This window comes from Muntiacus reevesi, chromosome 2, assembly GCF_963930625.1.
Source record: "Muntiacus reevesi chromosome 2, mMunRee1.1, whole genome shotgun sequence".
In the NCBI taxonomy this organism is placed as follows: domain Eukaryota; kingdom Metazoa; phylum Chordata; class Mammalia; order Artiodactyla; family Cervidae; genus Muntiacus; species Muntiacus reevesi.
Genome location: NC_089250.1, coordinates 247,429,336 through 247,450,945, shown reverse-complemented (window position 1 = coordinate 247,450,945; position 21,610 = coordinate 247,429,336). Strand labels below are relative to the sequence as shown.

Below are 21,610 nucleotides of genomic sequence, written 5' to 3'. Positions count from 1 at the left end.
CCAAGTGGAGGGGAGAGGGCACACTCAGGGAAACCAAGTTCAGCAGGGAGGGAAGAGAGTCTGCAGCCCCTGGAATAGAGAAGGCAGGTGCCTGTCCCCCAGCAGCCCCAGGGCAGCAGGCATGATCCCATGAAGCCCATATCTCAAAGTCCTGTGGGTTGGGTCAATAACTGTGGCCTTAGTACTAGAGAGGACACATGATCAGAGTGCTTCTCACAGTGTTTGCTGCTGCAGAAGATTCTGAATCCTTGGAATAAACTGGGTAAAGAGGAACCTAGTAGAGACCAACACCAAATTTCCCTCCAGCCTGGAATATCGGAAATCCCAGTAGGATTTATGCTTGACTTAAAGGAAATAAAGAAAAGAGAACTTATTCTTCTGGCCACATGGTGCCAAAAGTGAGACCACGAGTCTGTGGGACCTTAGTTCCCTGACGAGGGACTGCAGCCGACCAGGGATTGAACCCAGGCTCTCAACAATGAGCGCACAAAGTTCTAACCACTGGGCCCAGGGAAGTCCCAGAAAGGAGATATTTTGAACTCTTACACTTCACATATTATATTACGGACCACCTTCATATTTATTTGCTTTTAGATATGTATTCCTCTTAGCCTGTTATCTCCCTGAAGGGCAGGGATCTCGTGGGCAATTCCCAGGGTACGTCCAATGCCCAGCACATACTCTCATTAAAATGTGCAAGCTGGCTGAGGGTCTCCCTAAGAGTGATGGGCTCAGGGGAGAAACTGGAGCGGAACGCTTACAGGACAAGTTAGGATTTCGAGAAGACAAGCTGTGGATTGGGGGTAGAGAAAAGTGTGTTTTTGAGGAAGAATGTTGAAAAGGAATGGAGAGTGGGGCGCCAGGGGGTCCGGGTGAGCCCCGCCCAAGCCCGGGTGCCAGCGCGACGTGACGCAGCGCGGTTTGGCCGCTGTGGGGCGCCGTAGCCCACGCCGTTGCCAGGGGAACGGGCCCAGCGCCGGACGAGGCCCAGCCAGCGTCTGCCTGGCCGGGTGGTACAGCCAGCCCGCTCGAGTCGGAGCCGGAGGACTTGCGGGCCTAACCTCCGCCTCGCGTCCCGGGATGGGGCTCCGATTCGGGGCGCACCGCCGCCCGGTCCCAGGGACTGTCTCTACCGCGAGAGTCTGAAGCGCGGCCGCTCTGGGGTGGGTGGATGGCCGGGCGCTGGGGCTGAGCCGCTGAGTGACCTTGGCAGGGCCGATCTGGCTCGGCAGACGACGCGCAGGTGAGGAGCCCCCTGTGCAGTTCTCACCTCGAAGATGAGCCACGGGGGCAGAGCTGCCCCCGCCCGGCCGAGCTTTTCGCCTGGAGCCCGCCCGCGGCCTGGGCTGCACGTCCTGGGCAGGGCGTCCGGCTTCCTTCTAGCATTCATCAGGTTCGCAGATCTGCATTGAGCGTCTGCTATGTGCCAGGCTCTTTGCCAGGCGCGGGGCCACCAAGGGCTCCACAGAGGACGCCGCAGTTCTCCAGAACCGGCAGTGTTAAGAAGGGGTCGGGCGGGGGTTGCGGGGAGCAGGCGCCAGATACACGACTAAGTGATTTCAGGTCAGGTTAAATGGTCTAGTGCTGAAATGGAGGGAGGTCAGGGAGAATCCCCTCACTCATGTGACTTTTAAGCCAAGCTCTAAGGTTGAGAGTCAGCATTGTGATCAGGATAAGGGTGTTTCTGGAAGAGGCAAAAGGAAATGCAAAGATCTGGAGGCAGCAGGTACAGAGGAACAGAAACGGTGAGGGGCACTTTGAAGTATGTGGTGGAGCTTTCAACTTTATCCTAGCAGGAGGAGTAAACCACTGAGGAGTTTTGATGTGTTTTTAAGTTTTGAAAATCTCACTTCACTCTGGCTGCTGTGGGCAATGTGGTTGTGACAGGGGCATACCAGCAAGTCAGTTGAGGGCCATCTTAATTCTGCCAGTGTAGCTGTGCCTCCTGGAACTTATTTAGTCTCTCTGAGCCTCAGTGTCCTCCTCTGTGAAAGGGGCATATTGCTCTGCATGTTGTTTATGAGAGAGAAAGTGAGGGGCTAGCCACATCTCAGACCGATGACTAGAGAGGCCTATGAGAACAGTTTGAAATCATAGGACCTACTTCAGAGAGTTGTAAGGGATAATAAGCAGATTCCATCAGAACACTTAAAGCAGTAGCACAGAATAAGTGCCTTCTAAATGGCTAGTAATGGTTATTGTTGTTGTTGAGACACTATATGGGAACAATGATTGGAACTTGGAATAGAGTGATGGCAGCAGAAATGGTAAGAAGTGGCTTAACTTCCCTTTTTGAAGGAGAGTTGGATTTAGAGATGAGTAAGGGGTGGTCGCTGTTTTTGGAAAACTGGTGATTCACAGCGGGAGACGGGTTTATAAACAGATAATCACCATGAGATTCAATAAAAGCAACATTGGTACTTAATTAGTCAGGTTTTGTTTTGTTTTTCTTACTTTGTTCTGTCACAACTTTGTTCTAAATGACTGTTTCTTGGTGGGTGTTCCTCAAGGCTTGCTTCCACAATCATGGGATTTGATTTCCTGGTTAAAACCAATAACCCTTGCCTCTGCTCACTGGCCTTATTTCAGCTCCGTGTTGCTCCCTTCTTCTTGTCCTCTTTCCTTGGTTTAACTTGAAGCCCAAACAGTTTGCAGTGATTGCTTCAGGAGGAAAATGGCACAGGAAATGTTGCAGACCACGTCAACTCAGAAATGACTGAGGTTTCAAGCTTTTCTTGCGCTAGCATCAGACTTCTGCATGTTGTTGATGTGAGGAGCCCAGCCACATCTGAGACCAGTGACTGAAGAGGTCTATGAGAAAGGCCTGAAGCTCCAATTTATTTTCTGGGAGTTTCTGTGATGTGTGTCTCTTATTCACATAAGCACTTCCCAGAATTTTAAAGCCAGAGACTTCTCTGGCACCTTTGGGGAATTCTGATAAACAAAGTACTTGCCCTTTGAAAGTTTTTTTTAATAAATGACATTTTTTGCTATAAAACAGTGTGACCCATGCAGAATTTTCTTTTCAGCCCCTCCTCTAGGTGGTGAAATTGGGCATTGGTCAGATTTCAGTGAAAATGGGTTTAGAAGTAGATCCTGGGGGACAAAAAAACAAAATGGAAAACTTGTTTCAAAATATCCACAGAAAAGCACACATACGCAACCATAAATCCTCTAGCAAAAGAAGAGATTGTCGGGAGTGAAACCTTCCTGTGGCGTGCACCTTCCCTTTGGGTTCTGGAGTCACGGGAAGCTTAGCTGACCTTCAGCCGAGAACTGGAGCAAGGTCTTGCCCCGCTGCTCTTCTGTGGTGCCGCCTGGTTGTCTGATTCCACCTTGGACAAAACCCCCAACAGCTCATAGGGAGCTCTTCAGCTGAACAACTCAAAACTGCTTTTGAGAATGAGAAAGCATTGAACTACAACTGAGTGCTCTTTTGTTGCATGGTTGTTAGGCAGGATTTCCTTGTTTGTCTGGTGTGATACTAAGCTCTAGATCACACGCGCACATTTGGTCCACATGGAAGCCCACTGGGGCCAGGAGGGTAAGAGATGACACCCTTCAATTATTTATTTGACTTTTTGTTTCAAAAGTAGTACATACACATGGTGGGAAAAAAAATCCAAACAGCACTAAGGGATACATAGTAAAAACAGATCTCTCTCATTCCTAGCCGCTAGATCTCCTTCTCACAGGCTACCTGTGTGTTTGCTTTCTTGCATTTCTTTCCAGAGAGAATCTGTGCATATAGGAACATAGATATCTATCCATCCATCTTGGCTTTCACTTACTGGTACACTTTACAACCATCCCACATCTTGCTTTTCTACTTAGTTCAGTTCAGTCGCTCAGTTGTGTCCACCTCTTTGCGACCCCATCGACCACAGCACGCCAGGCCTCCCTGTCCATCACCAACTCCCGGAGTTTACCCAAACTCATGTCCATTGAGTTGGTGATGCCATCCAACCATCTCACCCTCTGTTGTCCCCTTCTCCTCCTGCCTTCAATCTTTACCAGCATCAGGGTCTTTTCAAATGAGTCAGCTTTTCACATCAGGTGGCCAAAGTATTGGAGTTTCAGCTTCTACTTAACTGTGTATCAAAAGTCATTTCATCCCTTATTTTTGATGTTATGTAGCATTCCATTGTGTGGATGTGCCATATATTTTTTATATTGTTTTTTTTGGTCCTTTCTTGTTACCAACATGACTGCAACGAATCTCTGTGCACTTTATAAGCATCTGTATAAGGTAAATACCTAGAAATGGAATGTCTGGACCCAAGGGTATAAGTGTTCTCAAGTTTGGTGCATGTGTGTGTGTGTGCGTGTATGGTAAGTCTTCAGTTGTGTCTGACTCTTTGCAACCCCATTGACTGTAGCCCACCGGGCTCCTCTGTCCATGGGGATTCTCCAGGCAAGAACACGAGTGGGTTGCCATGCCCTCCTCCAGGGGATCTTCCCAACTCAGGGATTGATCCCAAGTCTCTCATGTCTCCTACATTAGCAGGCAGGTTCTTTACCCCTAGTGACACCTGTGAAGCCCCCTCAAATTTGACAGACATTACCAAATTGCTTTCCAGCTAACCTTTTTGAAAAATAAAGGAATGATCCAAAGTGATGGCTTTGTGAAATTCACCTGCCAGTTTCCTCAATCTGTGGGCATTATGCAAGGACCAGAAGCAGGCTCTGTCTCCAGCCCTAACCCATTTCCCTTGCTCCAACATGTTTCTCCCTGTTGGTATCTCAGTTCTCCAGGCCCTCCAAGACTCTACATTGGCCCTGTCACCTCTCTTCTGATCCCGTCTACCTTTCCAATTCTGTGGCCTCCGCCAACAAATCCTCTTTAGTAATGAAGAAGATTCTTTCCTGAAATTCTCAGACATCTTGCAGAAATGCAGGGATTCCTACAGCCTCTCCAGGGCTAGTACTTTTCAGCTCAGTCTGGTTCTTTTGACAGCACTATTCATGAATCTCAGAACAACATTCCTAAATATTTTTTTTTTTTTGGTGGGAGCAGAGATGGGCAAGAGAGAAGTGAACCAGTCAGGTAACTGTTCTCTAGTTCATAATGAGAACTTGAAATAAGATTTTCCTCACTTAAATTAGGCATATGAGCTAAAGTAGCCTAACATTATTTTGCAAATGCTATTTTAGGTGTAAAAGTGAAGGTTAACATAGATTATTGTCATCCCAGCAATGGCCTTCATCTTTTTGGGACAGGGAGAGACCTGCATAGCCCTTTCAGCCTACCTCAGAAGCCAGGTGAGCCCCGGGCTTACCAGGCCAGTGACTACCTTTGGTTGTTAACATTCCATGGGACCTCTTTGTTCTTGCTTTCTTTCTGTCTCCACCAACTTAACTCTGTGGTTTGTTCTATGGCAGCTGAAGGTACTTGAGAATCTTTTATCAAGGTCCACATACCTGTCAGCCCACCAAAGATGCAGTGGGTCATTGGGCAGGCAGTGGGGAACTTGTGGGCTTCACCCCCACTTCCCGCCCATCTCCTCCCCAAGCACTGGGCTGCTGGGCGATTGCCCTCCCTGGGCCAGTCTGCTGTGGTGTCACTTCCCCCAGATCCATTCTCTTCTTGCTCATACCCTCCTTCCCACTGTGAATAGAAAGCTTTCTATAACACCCATCACCTTTATGTCAATTCCCCTGTTTAAATTTTCTGTGACTCCCCATGGCTCTTTCAGTAGTACCTAAGCTTACTCAGCTGGCCTCCTATCATCACCTTCTTACGGAACTGAAGTTGGATCTGCTTGCCTAACACACAGCAAAACCAATCTGCTGATACCGAGCTGTGGTGAAGGAAAGTACAGCATTTATTGCAGGGAGTGAGAGCCAAGCAAGGGAGTGGGAGATATGCCTCAGGTCCACTTCACCGTGGTCTTTGAATTAGGGTGTTTTTTTTTTTTTTTTTTTTTTTTTTTTTTTTAAGGGAAAGAACAAAGAGGCTGGGATTAATCATCATCTTATGACATTTTTGTGACATGTCTTAATTATAGTTTCTGGAGTATTCTAGTCTCTGGTTTATGATTTTCTATCCAGGTGGTTCATGGCACAGGGATTTGTTAGTTCATCTTGCACTGGAGAGAAAACCAGAGTTTCTGTGTTGATGATGACATCTATAGTAGCCATTTTAGTACATGTTTTCAGTAATTTTAGTCATATGATTCTGTTTAGTTTTCAGTTAGCACAAGATTGAAGTTACGGAGACTCAAAAGGGAACAAAGTTTTAGATAGATTAATCACAATTTCAGTAAGGGAACTTGGTTTTAGGGGGACTTGGTTTCAACCTAGGATCTGACCCTGCAACTTCCCAGGGCTCATCTCTCTCTCTCTCTCTGTGAATTTTGCTCTCTGACCCCAAACCATCCACTCTGTGTTCTGTCATACTAGGCTGCCAAAATACCCATTCACCCACTTCCCTGATATCTGTCTGAGCCTGTCTGGGCCCGCAGAAAGCAATCCTCTGAGGGCAGGAAGCTGGTCTCATAGGTGTTTACATCTTTAGCGCCCAAGGGGGCAGGGCCGAGATATGAGCGCACAAGCTGGCCGTGTCTGGGAGCAGAACGACACGTCTTTTAGTCTGATCTCCTAGGGAAGTGCTAAGAGGGGAAGGACAGCCAGAAAAGTCCCTGGGTCTGATGACAGCGCTTAGTCCCATCCATGCTTAAAGCCCTATCTCCTGTTCTCTCCTACCTCAGAGCCCTTTTAATAAAATTTTTTGGGGGGTCAAAATAATTTGTGGCCACCAACTCCATAAGGGAAAATGTCATCAGTTAAGAGTGGGTTGGCTCAGACTTTCAATGCAGGTGGCATGCCGCCCGGGCAGCTCAGTCTGCTCCAGAGTGCTGCCACTTCTGCAGGGGACTTAGACCCAAGAGCACCACCCCCCATCCACGGGCTCATACAAGTGGTACTCTCTGGGCCAAGGGTATTGGGGTTTGGAATCAGAGCAGTCTTGAAGGCTGTTGGTGGTAGGCCCCTGGCCTCAAATGGTGACTCCTCCTGCCTCAGGCATCAGGGACACAGCAGCACAGGGGGGTGCCTGTGGCCACTGCCAGTCCTCTCCACCAGTGGGGACATGTCAGCCAGCCACGTGCCTCTGCTTCTTTCTTTATAAACTACCTCAAGGTGTAGGGCTATTCAGGAGTGAGGATGGCAAGGAGAAAGTCAGGATTTAGGGACCCCAACTGATGGGTTCCCTTCAAAGAAGTTGCCGTGTTGGATCGCCAGAGAACCTGTGTTGGAACCACAAAGATTTGTCTTCCTGAGCAGAACTGCCCAGCTCAACTGTACTCACTGGATTTGACCTGATGACCTTTGTTTCCAAAAATCAAGGACAAAGATTTGCTACCTCTGGGGACATTCCAAATAAAGTGACCCCAGCTTCTTGATCACCTTTGTCATCTTTGATCAAATCTGAGAAGTTTAGAATGACAACCCAGTGGCTCAGCTCTTATGACAATGTGTTCCTTGGGACTACTGACTTAAGAAAGCAACTTCAATCAACCCCGTCACTTTGGGCACAAACCTCATAAAACCTCATAGGATGTCAGATGTAGTAGCCTCCTCAGTCTGGAGAGATGAGGATACCCCAGAGTATTTAAGGGTAATCATAATGTCTACCCTTTAGGAAGCATTTATGTGTCAATGCGTGTTGCTGATCTGTATATAGCCCTAGGTGGGCATCTCTACCCCTGTTTTTCAGATGAAGAAACTCAAGCCCTTCAGCTAGTAAGCAAAGAATCAGGAGTTGAACCTAGATCTGTTTCCTCCAAAGCTGGGGTTCTTTTCCCACCTTTCATTGCTTTTTACTGAAGACAAAGCAAATGACCAAAGGATTCCAGTTGAGTCCCTGGGAGAAAACTAGGGTCACTCCATTTAGCTTTGGATGAGGCTACGCAGAATCTCCAGGTTTGGTTTGCGGGAGGCCCTGGGCCTTGGGTAGTATGAAGGGCAGAATGGCTGAGTGTGAATGTTTGGCAATTAGGGTGATAGCCATGGGGCGGGGGGGAGATGGGATGGGGGTGTGGGTGCCTGGTGACTATACAGATTGAAGGCAGGGCAGAACAGGGCAGGACGCTTTGAGTGGGTCAGGATTTCACATCATTTACTGTGCCCATATTTCCTTTTATTTCAGATGCTTTCAAGTCAGCAAACATTACTGAGCACCTACTATGTACAAGGTATGTTCTGCATGTTTGGGGGAGGGGATGTGGGAGAACAGAGGTGGATGAATCACAGTACCATTGCTGCCCTTAGGGGAAGCTGGCATAATAGGGGGGCAGACATAGAGATGGCAAAGTGTACCAAATGGCCAAGTGACTTGCCCAATAAAAACTGAGTGCGAAGATCCCCTGACTCACTTGGAACATCAAGAAAAGCTTCCTGGATGAGGTGGTGCTCGCAGTGGACTCTGAAGAACAAGTCACATTTTGTTGAGTTGAGAAGTGAGGAAGGTGTTATAGGCAGATGTGTTGGTGGGGGAAAGGGTCCTGCCATACCCTTTGTCTTAGTCAGACTCCCTGGCAAAAAGGCATGGGCTCCTGAAAGGAGAGTCCAGCTGCCAGGGATTTTGATCTTCCCACCAAGAGCTCCGAGTTGGCTTGTCTACCCAAGTGGGGCACTGCCTGCCCAGGCTCTGGTTTCACCTCAGGTTCAGAAGATCCTGGGGGTTGGGCTCTTTCTCCTGTAATACTAGGCCCACCTGTCTGCTCTGCACATATCCTTTGACAAGCAGGTCAGCTCTTGGGCGGAGGGATGGTGGGATGGGGGTGGAAGAGTGCTGCCACCTGGTGGTTTGGCTCTGGACAATGCTTGTCTTTCCCTGAGCTCCCTCAAGTGAGTCAAAAGGCATCAGCTCACCTTTTTGTTCTCATTGCACTAGGCCCAGGTTTACTTAGAGATACATGGTCATTTCCACTGCTGGAGGGAACCAGTGAGGAATCCTCCCCTCTCTCTTGTGTGCTGTCTTCTCTTCAGCCAAGAAGCCCGGACAGCTTATCTGATGCACAGGGGAGATGGTTCAGGGTCCCCCAGTCCTTGAAGAACGTGTATATGTTTGCTAGGACCAGAGGCCAGATCCCTCCCCTGAGTACTTCCACTCCCTATTTCCCTTAGCAGAGCATACGGGGGCCCTCTCTGACACTTGCATTTGGGCCTCGGGACAGAGGTGACTAATCCTAACAGAATCAGCATGTGTTCTCATCACTCTGGCTCCAGCCTGATATTGTTACCAGATGAGAACATGTCTTATTGGGTTTAATTTTGATGGCTGTGGTAACAGAGCACTTTGAGTAACAGGCAGTCACACTGTGTCCTAAATAAACCCTGGACCCTCCTACCTTGTCCGGGCCAGGGCTGGGGCCAGAGCTCGCTCTGGGGTTTTGAGGCCAGCACTCTGCTGCCCTTCTCCCGTATCAGGCTCCTCATGCTAGGGTCCTAGATTCCCCTGCAGAGTAACTGGGAGAGAGCTTCACATTCCAGTCTGCCCCTCCTCCTGAAACCTGACTGCAGGCATGGGGCTTTGGGCTCCAGCCTGGGCCTCCTCAGGCTAATGCTGTCTCTACTCTTTCTCCCTCTGGAGATGAACATCTGCAACAAGCCCTCTAACAAGACAGCCCCTGAGAAGAATGTGTGGACCGCACCTGCACAGGCCAGCGGACCCTCCCCGGAGCTGCAGGGCCAGCGGTCCCGCCGGAATGGGTGGAGCTGGCCCCCGCACCCACTCCAGATTGTGGCCTGGCTGCTGTACCTCTTCTTTGCTGTGATTGGCTTTGGGGTCCTAGTTCCCCTCCTGCCTCACCACTGGGTGCCTGCTGGCTATGCTGTATCCTTGGGAATGTATGGGACTGGTACATGGGAGAGTGCAGACAGTGGATGGAGGGACACGGGCAAGGCCTGAAGCTGGGTTCCAGAGCCTCAGACAATGCAAATGGGTCCTGTCTCTGCCTCGGGCTCCAGCTGCCTACCTGCTGGCCTCCAACACCCATCTGACCTCTCTGCCTGACTGGATGAGGGAAAAGACCTAATGAACCTTGAAACATTGAAAGCCCCACACAAGTGGGTACCTCATCAACTGAGGTACCACAAGAGCAGTTATAGATGAGAACCTTAAAGTTCTTTTTAAGCTAATTGTGTCCAGAGCGCAACAAAGGATGAAAGAGATGTTCCATTTATGAAATAATTTTTCACTTTTTGGAAAGAATCATGGTAGCCTCCTTTACATATTAAGTTCCTGGTATATTTAAAATATGGTTTTATTTACAGAGATGATTATGCCATACCCAGGACTGTTTAGGAGCTTATTGATTTTTTTTTTTGGGGGGGGGAGCTTATTGATTTTACAAATCAGACTCTTTTAGGGTAAGGAAGGTTGAACTGACAAGAGGAGGGATAAAGATGCCCTGGAAACTCCTGGGAACTGTGACAAACATGCACTTGCCTGAGCTTGATGATGTGACTGTCCCTGCCCTGGCCATAACCCCAGGAACAGAGGGTTAAGGTGCAGCACGTGGCTGTGTGCCCCAGTCCAGAGGGTGCCCCTGAGAATGTGCCCTGGTATGTATGCTTCGTGGAGACGATTCCTTGGGCCTCTGCGAGAAGGTAGCCTAGGGAGAGCTAAAGGAGTTAACAGGGATGAATTTGAAAGTTTCAGGCGTAGACTCAGCACCCTTCAACTCAGCCCTTGCAGGGCTGCACAGGGCTGAACAGCTTCTGCCAACTGCACATCTCAGCCTCCTCTTCTATCTGACAGGAAGGATCCTGCCTGCTTCTCAGGCAGGGGACAGGGAGCACACCAGATGTGTGTGTGAGCACCAGAATGTATGAGCCATGAATGTGAGCATGCTCTCTTGGGAAACCATAGAGCCCTTGGCTGGTAGGTGACAAGGGCAGGTGAGTGGAGAAAGACTCTAGAGAAGGTTGTTGGTCTCAGGTGCCAGCAGTGTCACAGGGGGACTTTCTGGACAACTCTGAAAACTAGGCTTTCTTTGAGGTAACCCACAGGGCTTATTCAGTACTACTAAGTAGAATGCTTCATGCGACATTCCTCCCATGAGCTGGAATGGGTGCGCCACTCACTCAAGACTACCTGGGTTTCTGCCATCAAGGCACCTGATTAATAACCACATGGTTTGGAGTGAGTAGAATTAGAGCAAATAATAGTAAACACAAGTAACTAGAATTTATTGAGCACCTATATGTGCCAGGCACTGTGCCAACCCTGTACGTGGATGATCTCATTCAGTCTTAATAATAATCTGTAAGGAAGGTGTTCCCCTGACTTTAATAAAAAAAAAAAAAGAAAGAAACTGGGGCTTAGAGAGATTAAATGACTTTCTGAGGTCACATAGCTGGTATCCAGTGAGGCCAGAAGGACTGCCCAGGCAGCCTGACTCAGAGGCAAGTGGATGGTTTGAGGGTTTTGTCTTCTCCATATTTACTGCTTTGGGCAATGCTGGAGGCTCCAGAACCACCTGGTTTGGCACTCCCATTTCTTGGCCTGAATGGTTCTGTGTCCTCCCATCAAAGCTACCGTCCTTCTGAAGGCTCCCCTAGGGCCCCTGAAGAATGAAGTAGGGTCATTGTGTGTACCAAGCACTCACCTTGTGCCTAGAACTGGCCTGGGCCCTAGGGTTGCAAGAATGAGAACACAGGGCCCCAGTTCTCGGTGCTCAGCTTCCAATTGGAGGAAAGCCTAGTAGTGTGGAGATCATCACGTGGTAAGTAAGAGGGTAGGGACTCATACAGCAGACTGTGGGTGCAGGAGGAGGGCCATGTAGCCCAGCATCACCGAGGGCCCAAATGCGCTCCTATTGCTCTCAGCTCCTCACCTTCCTTCCTCCTGGCCTGGATAGGTATTCTTGGCTCCACCCTTTCCCTTCATCATGTGTATCCAGTCAGTCATCAGGTCCTGTTGATTTTGCCTCCTAAAAGGTATTGTATTTGCCTTCTTTTCTCCCCACTGCCAGCTGCCTCTCTTACCTAGATGACCATTTTGTCTCCAAACAGGTCTCCCTGCACATGCTATCATTCCAGCCAGTCTGTCTCTATCTCTGCAGCCAAAGTGCCCTTTCAAAAAACAAAAATGACGAAGTTACTCCCCAGCTAATACCCTCTAATGCCTTCTTCCTGCCATAAGGTTCAAGATCCTCAAGGCTCTCCACATTCTTGACTCTGCCCATTTCCCTAGCATCTTCTTATTTTAGTTCCTCTGTTATTCTCTGCTGTGACAACACTGGTCTCTGTGGAAGCCCTTAGCCCCTCCCTTCACCCCAATACCCAGCTAAGTCAGAAGTCAAGAACTAGCAGTCCATGGGCCAGTTGGGCCTATAGATTTTTTTTAATTGAGTGATAATGAACACACTAAATAGACATATCTGAAGGGCTTCTTCAGCAGGTACATTTTAAAAATTACTTATTTCCTTGTCAGCATTTAAAAATTTTAAAAATTAAAAAAATGAGATGCCTCATATATCCAGACACAAATCCAGATTTGTGGTTTTGAAAAGCCAGAATTTGGTGACATAGGCTCTCTTTCTGGCATGGTACCAATGAGTTGAGCTGGAAATACACATCAACCACCCCATTATTTGGGGCTCTGCTTGCTCCCAGCACCCAGCCAGGCCCCCCGTTTCCTCTTTATATTTCTTACTGGTTCCTGTGCCACTCCAAGTATCAGCTGACATAATACTTCCTCAGGGAAGCTTTCCATATCCCTTTTGACCGGATGAGGTCACCCAGTTACAAACTTATATAGTCCCATGAACTTTCTTTATCACAATCAACCTACTCTTCAATTAACATCTGTATTTCCTGTAAGACTGTGGGCTCCTTGGGGATAGGGACCAGGTCTGTTTGTTCCTGCCATATACCTCAGAGCCTGATGTAGAGAAAGACCTCAGTAAATAGTTGAATGAATGAACCAGGGGGTTGGGGGTGGGAGAAGTGTTGAAGCAGGTAGGAAACTAAATGTTTGCCCACATCAGTGTGTCTGAGAAGAGGCTGGAATGGTGAGGAGTAGTGGTTGGTAATACCAAGAGGTTTGAGAGGAGCCAGAATGAAAGGGGCCATGAGTATTGAACCTGAAGAGTAAACTTTAGCTTGAGAGCCATTGAAAGCCACTGCAGGAGTTTAAGCAGTCAAGGCCTTAAGTTTAACTTTTCAGAGCTCACTTCGGGACCAAGTGAAGAGTACACTCAAGGGGACCCAGACAGGAGGAGCAGAGTCTAGAGACTTGCCCAAGCAAGAGGTGAAGGCCTGATCCAGAGCCAGGGCTGTAGGGATAGAGAGGTTGTGGTGGGCCACAGGATTGTCTCTGTCAGCTCTGGTACAGCATGTTAGGGCGGAGCCTGGCTCCTGCAGACGTGTAAGAAAATTTGGCTGCTGGGGGGAGGAAGAAAAAAGGAGGTTGGATAGCTTATGGATGGAGGATAAATGATAGATATCTGACTGGCTAGCAAAAGGACAAATGGATGGATGAATAACTAGATGGAGGGTGGATAGCTGACTGGGTGGAATCTATTTGTAAAGTTTTACACATTCAGTTTGCAGTAAGTTGTCAGCATACTTGTGCCCAGGCTTTGGTCCAGTTGCTGAGTAGATAGATCCTGGAAGATCTATGTTTCAGGAATTGGCCTTGTGCCCACTGGCCAGCCCTTACACATGTCAGGCCATCCCAGACATTCAGCCCCAGGATTCCGAGGACCTGAACTCTAGACTAGGGAGGCAGTGGGTCTATGAGACTCTGTCTGCAAGTGATTCTCCAGCTGGCCTGGCTTCTGGGACGGGATGTTTGCATCCTTCTCAGAAGCAAGATAAATGAGCTTAGAACTTATATTTTGGGTCCTTCAACCTTAGAGAACTATCTCTTTCAGTCGTTTTTCACCATTCAGAATCTGAAAACAGGTCAGATCCTGAGGTAAGACCAGCCAGGGTCTGCACCAGGTTTGGAGCAGTGAGGCCAGGGCCCTGTGGTTGGTCTCCTCAACAGCAGCAGTACTGGTTTGTGAGCTCCGTTACCAGATAGCCCCATCAGTTCTTCCATCTAGGGCACGGGTATGCTAGAGATGTCTGACAAGGAGGCTCTTGGGGACACAGGCAGAGTCTCTGCACTGGGGAACTGCATACAGGTAGAGAACAGTTCTTTGGCCACAGGAAGCAGGGGTGGGCTCTCAGCCAGCAGTGTGGAGTGAGTCTTTAACCTGCTGGGCCAGTGCATGGGCGCCATCTTTGCTGGCCACCTCGTGGTGCACCTGACTGCTGTTTCCATCGATCCAGCAGATGCCAATGTGCGGGACAAGAGCTATGCAGGGCCTCTGCCCATCTTCAACCGCAGCCAACATGCACACGTCATTGAAGACCTACACTGCAACTTGTGCGACGTGGATGTGTGAGTGCGTGTGGACTGGGTGTGTGTGGCTGATGAGTGCACCCGGGGAACTGCCAGTGGGAGCTCAAGGCAGACAGGGGCATGCCCAGGCTTTACCAGGCATGCCCAGGTCCTGAAGCCTCAGGACCCTTGTATTTCACACAGTCAAGAATCTTGGTGGAGTGACAGAGAACTGGGTGAAGGAGAAGGTGAGGAGAAGGTGCCTGGAAGCAGAAGATGAGGAATAGCATTTCCATCAGTTAAAGTAGGAAACATTTGGCACTGCTACAAACATTGCTAATGACTAACTCTGCCAGTAACCCCCTCTTCTCTCACTAGCATCCCCAGGTATGGGCAGGGACGGAAACTAACAGAAGCTAACACCCAAGTACTTATCATGTGCTAAGTGCTTATGAACAACCACCCCGCAGGGTGGGTAACATCTTTCTCACTTCACAGAAGAGGAAGAATCCAGTGCTCCGAAAGGCTGAGGTTGGTCATATGGCTCTTGGGCAGCAGAGCCAGATTCACAACCCAGCCTGCCTGGAGCTGGAGCCAATATACTGTTATCCTTGTTTATGTACAACTCTGAGGCCCAGAGAAGCCAAATGACTTACTCCAGGTCACATTGAGGGGTTAGAATGTACAGAGCCCAAACCCTTTGGCTGGTCCAGACTGCCTCCCTAGGCCCTTCCCTGGAGCATCCCAGTCTCTCAGTCTTAAGAAGGAGATCTGGGATTGGGTATGGTTCAAGGCTAGCTCCCCCCCAGAAACTTTTAATATAAAGATCCAGGCAGTTTATTGAAGGTTCTGTCCACAGGACAGAGAAAGAGCCAGTGGTGTTAAGATGCTGAGGACTTTGGCATCAGACAATCCTTTCCTTCACTAGACACCACTCAGTGTCCTGTTCCTCAGTGGGTGCTCTGGCAGTTGCTCCCTGTTCCAGGGCTCCATTCTGTTCTGCGAAAGGGGATTGAAACTTATCCTTCCACTCTCCTTTGGGCTTTCCTGGTTCCTCCCTGGGGCAGGGAGATTCACTTGCATCCCTAACTTGGCCTCCCCTCATCTTGTCCCCTGTGGTGAACTGCTTGCTGCTCACCCAGATGTCTGCCTGCCCTGCTCCCTTTGGCTTAAACCAGATAGACTGGAGTTTTCTGGAAGAATGCCAGAAAAATTCCCACAGTCTGGCAGAGAAGCAGAGACTAAAAAAAAAAAAAAAAAAAAAAAGGCGATGTCAGGAAGAGCAATGCAAGTCCTGGGTCCAACAGTCTTGCTTTCTTCTGCTACGTGGCCCCATACCTGCATTGTGTCCTGACTGGGCAAAAGGGGTCCTTGCTTGGAAAGGAACTTCCATTTGCATTTCACACCACCATCACCCATATGCATAGTTCCAGAGGGGGACAGTATAACGCTGTCTACTCCTCTCACCCCTGGGTACACCTCCCTTCCCGCCCGCGCCTCCCCACCTCTTCAGAGGCGCTGTCTCCTCTAGGTGTCCCGCCCCACCGTGCCCGACACCAGAGGGCGCGCGCGCTCCCTATAGACGCGCTCTGCTCTCTGCTTAGGCGCGGGTGAGTGACCCGCTCCAGGCACAGAACCGGCAACCCCCAGGCCAGGATGGTCAACAAAGGGTGGGGTAAGCCCGCGATCGCTCTGTGCCCCCTCCCACCGCAGGAGTGCGCGTTCCAAGCACTGCAGCGCCTGCAACAAATGCGTGTGCGGCTTTGACCACCACTGCAAGTGGCTCAACAACTGTGTGGGCGAGAGGAACTACCGGTGAGAGGCAGATCTGGGCCACAGGGTTGCCTGGGGATGCGTGTTGAAGTGTGTGAACCAGGGCCTTTGACCCTTCATATGGGGCCAGGCGAGGATGGGAGGTACTTGGGGGACCTGTGTGCTGGTCTGAGGGTGAGGCTCTCCATGGCTTCCTCCTGACAGGGCTAAGGGTAGGTTTGGAATCTTTCTCCTCCTAGCCCAGGGAAAGGTGGGGAGCCTATTGGGGGTGGCTGCCTGTCTTCACCTTTGCCCGAAGCCTTCGGCTTCCTGAGGAGTTAGGGCTGTGGGGTCAGAGGCCCAGCTCCCCCTCCCAACCTCTGGCCCTTCTGAGCTCTGGGCCCTTGCCCAGTTGGAGCACCTGGGTGCTGACAGCTGCCCGTGGCTGGGCCCAGGCTCTTTCTACACAGTGTGGCATCCGCCTTACTGGGTGTCCTGCTCCTCGTGCTGGTGGCCACTTATGTCTTTGTGGAGTTCTTTGTCAACCCCATGCGGCTGCGTACCAACCGCCACTTTGAAGGTCAGTCTGGGTTCCAGGCCCACTCCCACCCCCTAGCCTGTTCTGGTCACTGGTCACAGCCCTGGCTGAGCACAGTCTGCTCGTGCCTTGCAGTCCTGAAGAATCACACAGATGTGTGGTTCGTGTTCCTGCCTGCCGCCCCTGTGGAGACGCAGGCTCCTGCCATCCTGGCTCTGGCTGCCCTACTCATCCTTCTGGGCCTGCTCTCCACAGCCCTGCTCGGCCACCTTCTCTGCTTCCACATTTATCTCAGTAAGTGCCACCCCGCCTCACATACACACCCACACTTACCTTGCAGGGGATGGGGTCCCTAGGCTGAAGGAAGTTACCCAGTTTGGGCTGTGGAGCCCTGAAACTATGCCCCTTCCTGGTGCTGGCTCTCTAATGGTGACTCGTCTCACTCTGTGGCTTAGTGTATATGGATACAATGGGTTTTAGCCTGTGGCTGGGTACCCTCCCTCACCTTCTTAACCCCAGGGTTCCTCTTCCATTACACTGAGCCCTATCTTCACCCCCTCAGTGTGGCACAAGCTCACCACCTATGAGTACATTGTGCAGCATCGTCCAACACAGGAGGCAAAGGGGGCCCACAGGGAGCTCGAGTCATGTCCCCTGAAGATGCGGCCCATTCAGGTATAGAAGTGTCCCAGAATGCTGAGGGAGTGGGAAAAGGCGGGTGGGAGGGGCGGTGGGCTACACAGCAAGTAGTCAATGACAAGACAGGGCAGAGGGAAGAAGGCCTGGAATAGCAGCTGGGGGAGGGGGTGCTGGAGGCAGCAGGGGTGAGGGCAAGTATGTACTAAGCATGTGCCTGCTTGTTCAAGTGTGGGCACAGACAGAGGGAGCCCTGCATTTCCCTAACCCCAGGGGAAAGGCTCTGAGCATGCGCTGGAGGGTACAGAAAGTGGGAGCCTGGAAATGGGCAGGGTGGGGCTGAAGGAGGAGAGGGATGGACCAAGGACTGGGTCACCAGGATGGAGCCATTAGTTCTCTCCACCTGTGACCCTGAGCCTTTATATCCATTACCCCATTTAAATCTTGAAACAGCCCATGAGGCAGATCATGCTACTATCCCCATGTTGCAGATGAACAAACTGAGGCCAAGAAAGATTTAAAAAGCTGGGTCTAGGAAGAGTTAAGGTCTCCACACTCTGAAGCAGGAATCCTCCAGCCCAGGCTCGGGGCCTGGCCAGCCCAGCTGCTGATCAGCCTATCCCCATTCCCACGCCCCTTGGCTTCCTGAGGTCAACAGCTGGGGGTGGGGTGGTCCTGTCCTTGGAGCCCCCAGGGACTGGGAAGGCAGGGGGCCCAGGCAGGCCTTGTTGGGAAGGCTGAGTTCTGGATCCAAAGTCCTCATGGCAACTGTACACAAACACAGCCTGGTGGGTGGATTGAGGAAGGGTTTGGGACCCCACCTCTCCTCTCCTCATTGCCACGGGGTGGGAAGGCCTGGGGGAGTGATGGCTGTGAGTGGAGAAACCTCCCCCAATTCCTGCCACACTGCAGTGTACCTGCCCTAGTGCTGGGCCCTGAACCCATGTAAGCACAGTGGCAGCCATCCTGGGAGTGGGCATCACCCCACTTCACAGAGGAGGCAAGCTCAGAGAGGTAGGCAGGAGACTTCAAGCTTCACAACCGTGCCCCTTTGGGCTGGTCTTGGGATCCCCAAACTCAAAGGCTCAGGGCCTTGGCTCTGCAGTTACTGCCTGCTTAGGCTTTGAGGCTAGATGTGCCAGCAACCAGGGCACTTAATATCATCTGAAAATGACCTGAGGGAGACCTTTGCAGAGGGAGCAGGGGTGTGCTTGTCCCACTGAACAGAGGAAAGCTGAGGTGGAGAGGTGCCATGTATTGTACCATTCAGGAATGGGCATGTTTTGAAGGTCTCAGGGAGGATTGTAGGGACAGCTGTGAGGAGGGGAGTTTGAATGGGGACACCCTGGTGTGGCACCTTCAAACCTCCCCAACTGGCTAGGGCCTGGCTCCTGTCCCATTATGACCCATCAGGCTTCTGAGACGATCCTCTACAACTGCTGCCCTCAGTCCTCCCCTTCTGGAACCCAGGAGCACCAGGGTAGGCTTTGCCTCCTCTCTCCTGGGCCCTGGAGGGGTGCTAAGTCCACACTGGTGAAGAGGGGAAGGATTACCTTGATGTCCCAGTCCTTGCAACTGGGCTTTGACCCCTTCCCCTTTCCCAACGCTCCTCTTCTCAGGCTGGCACCCCCACACTCCACTCCAAAGGGCCAGCCTGAGCAGATGTTGCACACAGGGCTTGCCTGGGGCCTCCTTCTCCGCATCTGTGTAGCCAACCCATGACTGGCTGGGCTCGTCCCCCAGACCTGCTAGGGCTGTCCTGCAGGCAGCCTCCCCACCCCCACCCTGAGCTGGAATGCGGGAGGGGCCTCACTCAGAAGCCGTTGCCCCCAAACATAGGCTTGTTTTAGAGACGGCGTTGCTGTTATAGTGTCTTCTCTGCATTAGTCAGGACGCCTGGGTCTCCATGGAAACAACTGTCGAGCTAGCGACAGCTGTCCGGTTCCCTGCCCCCAGTCCGGTGGGGGCGGGGCCTCGTACTGGCTCCGCCCTACATCCTTCACTAGGTTCCCATCTCTGGCCGTTTTTCTGGCTTTTGTTTCCTCACCTGCAGTCCCCTTGGGCGCGGCAGGGGCGCATGCTGCGTGCTAGGGTGCAAGCCCAGGCCACTCCTGCTACCTCCTGGCCTCACTTTCAGGCGTTGGATCTGCTGCTCCAACGGTCAGGGCGAGGATCAGCAACTAAACAAGACAGAGAACTCACCTATAAGCCTGGTCCCAGGTGGGATCATGGCGCTGTTTTTTCCACCACATATTGCCTTCCCTTTACCAACAAAAGTTGGGGAGACCACTCATTCCCCCACTTCCCTCCAGCAGCTGAGATTGTGTCTGGTACGCTGAGGACTCAGCTCTCAGGGAGCCATGGATCTCTGCATGTAGCCTTGCAGCCGCGGGTGCACATGCAAGTGTGTGAAGTGCCAGGTCTCCCAACCAGGGAAAAGAGTTGGTTCAGAGATTGAAGAGCTAGAAGGAGCCCGGAGCAGGAGGAGGCCTCTCTCAGTCCTTCTTTGCCCCGCCCCCACTTGGCCAGAGCAGTTCTAAACCAGGTACATTGGACCTATGAGGCTGGAGGCTTCCCGGAGGAGGTGGAATTTGACTGAAGTGAGGAAAACAATGGGGATGGGATAAGGTACAAACGCAGGTGTTTTAAGCCTCATTCTGCATTGGGGTTTTCCCAGCATAACTGGGAAGCCTAGAGAACAGCCCTAGACCTCTTCACCCACACCTCCCAGAGAGAACAGTAAGGGGGTGTGTCCAAGACAGAGTGGGCCTAAGGACCCAGGAGGCCCTGGACCCATACCTGGCCTCCCAGCCTCCCTCACCTCCACCTTCCCCAGGAGATGGAGCTCTACATGCGGACCTTCAGCCATGTGCGCCCAGAGCCCTCTGGCCAGGCCAGGCCTGCCGAAGTGAATGCCAAGTGAGTGCAACTTGGGCAAGGGCCACCTCACATCTCCCACTGGCGTGGCAATGAAGTGGGAGAAAGGAGTTAGGCCAAAGCCAAGGCATGGGTCTTGGTCCAGCCCAATGTGGCCTTGGACAGATCAATACCTCCTTCCAGTTAGGAAGGGAGGCTTATTTTAGAACCTCCAACAGGGTGGTATTTGAAGGAACAACAGCATCCAGCACTTACCCTCGCACTTCCCCTTCAGTCCCTCCCGATTCCTTGCCACCCGCGGCCAAGTGGAGCCTCCACCACCCTCCTCCCCAGAGACTCTCGCTCTGCCCCCCCGGATACGACCCCAGGTAGGGGGTGCTGTGATGGGCTCCTGCCCAGGTGGTAGGGGATGGGAAAGAAGCCTCTATCCCTTTCCACTCCTCCGCGTCTTTCGGCGAGGTGAGGTCTGGGGAAGGGTTATTCAGGCTTCCCCCTGTCTCTGCAGAAAAAGAGGAAGCGGCGCATGTATAAGGTACCGACCTCTGGGACCTTGGACCGAGAGCCCCAGTTGCCCAGGCTGCCGGGTGAGCGCCCCTTTCTGACAGGAATCTGCTCGGGAAGCTCCGAGGGAGGGAAAGGTAGGGCCGTTAGTGAGTGGCAGCTCCTAGTCTTACGTTCTCTTCCAACCGCATAGGGCCCCGGACCCCCGGCCGCCGCTCCAGCTCGTCGTCGGATTCCGCGGACGCCAGCCCTGCAGGAGCCTATCACTCGGCGTCTGCCGAGTCCCTGGACGAGATCCCAGTGGCTCAGACGCGCCTAGGCAGCGCCGCTCTGGCTGCCCCGGTGGGTAGGCCCCGAGAGCCCGGGCTGGCGCTGCAGGCACGTGCGCCCGCTGTTTTCGTGAGCCCGAGCAGCGGCGAGCCCCGCGTGCGGGGCTGCCCCGAGGCTGATCTGGCTTAGCTGGGCGGAGAAGCAGGGATGGCGGAGGAGCGGCGGGACCGACTCTCTATGCAAAACCCCCACCCCCGCCGCACGGAGTGCACTTTAGGGGCCCCTAAAGGCCGGCGGGATCGGCCCCACTCCCCACTCCACTACTCAGCAATACCCGCCCAACCAGCTGTGATGCTCCAATAAACTTTTTTATGCTTTTGCGGACTTGGTGCACACTTTCTTAATGACAGGGGTCACGGGCCCTCCTGGAGCCGCATCATTGCCTGTTGGCCTAGGAGCAGAGGGTGAGGTGGGTCCCCCACATTGGGTGGCCATCCAGATTGTCATATTGAGAAACTCAAGTACCAGCCTCCTGGTTGGGAAAGGCCCTAGAAGCTCCCTAGTGGAGGTTATTTTTCTTGAAGATAGGGTTTGCACTTGGAGAGAGGAGGAAAGCAGCATTTGTGTTAGGAAGGCAGCAGCGGAAGCAGAGATGCCGAGGCTAATACCGGGGTGGGGTCGGAATGAATGAGGAC

General features: G+C 51.6%; 1 protein-coding gene across 5 annotated transcripts; it reads left to right on the top strand.

Moving 5' to 3' along the window:
- Positions 1 to 964: 964 nt before the first annotated feature.
- ZDHHC1 (zinc finger DHHC-type containing 1) lies at positions 965 to 21,292 on the top strand. 5 transcript variants are annotated; one of them, XM_065925539.1, is made up of 12 exons: positions 965 to 1,243; positions 8,150 to 8,195; positions 9,596 to 9,838; positions 14,226 to 14,401; positions 16,055 to 16,156; positions 16,549 to 16,673; positions 16,767 to 16,925; positions 17,194 to 17,306; positions 20,104 to 20,186; positions 20,419 to 20,512; positions 20,650 to 20,728; positions 20,839 to 21,292. In XM_065925539.1, the coding sequence occupies exons 2-12, from the start codon at positions 8,187 to 8,189 to the stop codon at positions 21,102 to 21,104; spliced, it is 1,449 nt and encodes a 482-aa protein (XP_065781611.1). In that variant the 5' UTR covers positions 965 to 1,243; positions 8,150 to 8,186; the 3' UTR covers positions 21,105 to 21,292. The 5 variants fall into 5 exon arrangements, with proteins under 5 accessions (XP_065781611.1, XP_065781614.1, XP_065781610.1 ...); XM_065925542.1 differs by having other exon boundaries at positions 20,363 to 20,512; positions 20,839 to 21,096; XM_065925538.1 differs by lacking the exon at positions 965 to 1,243 and having other exon boundaries at positions 8,188 to 8,195; positions 9,562 to 9,838.
- The last annotated feature ends 318 nt before the right edge of the window (positions 21,293 to 21,610 follow it).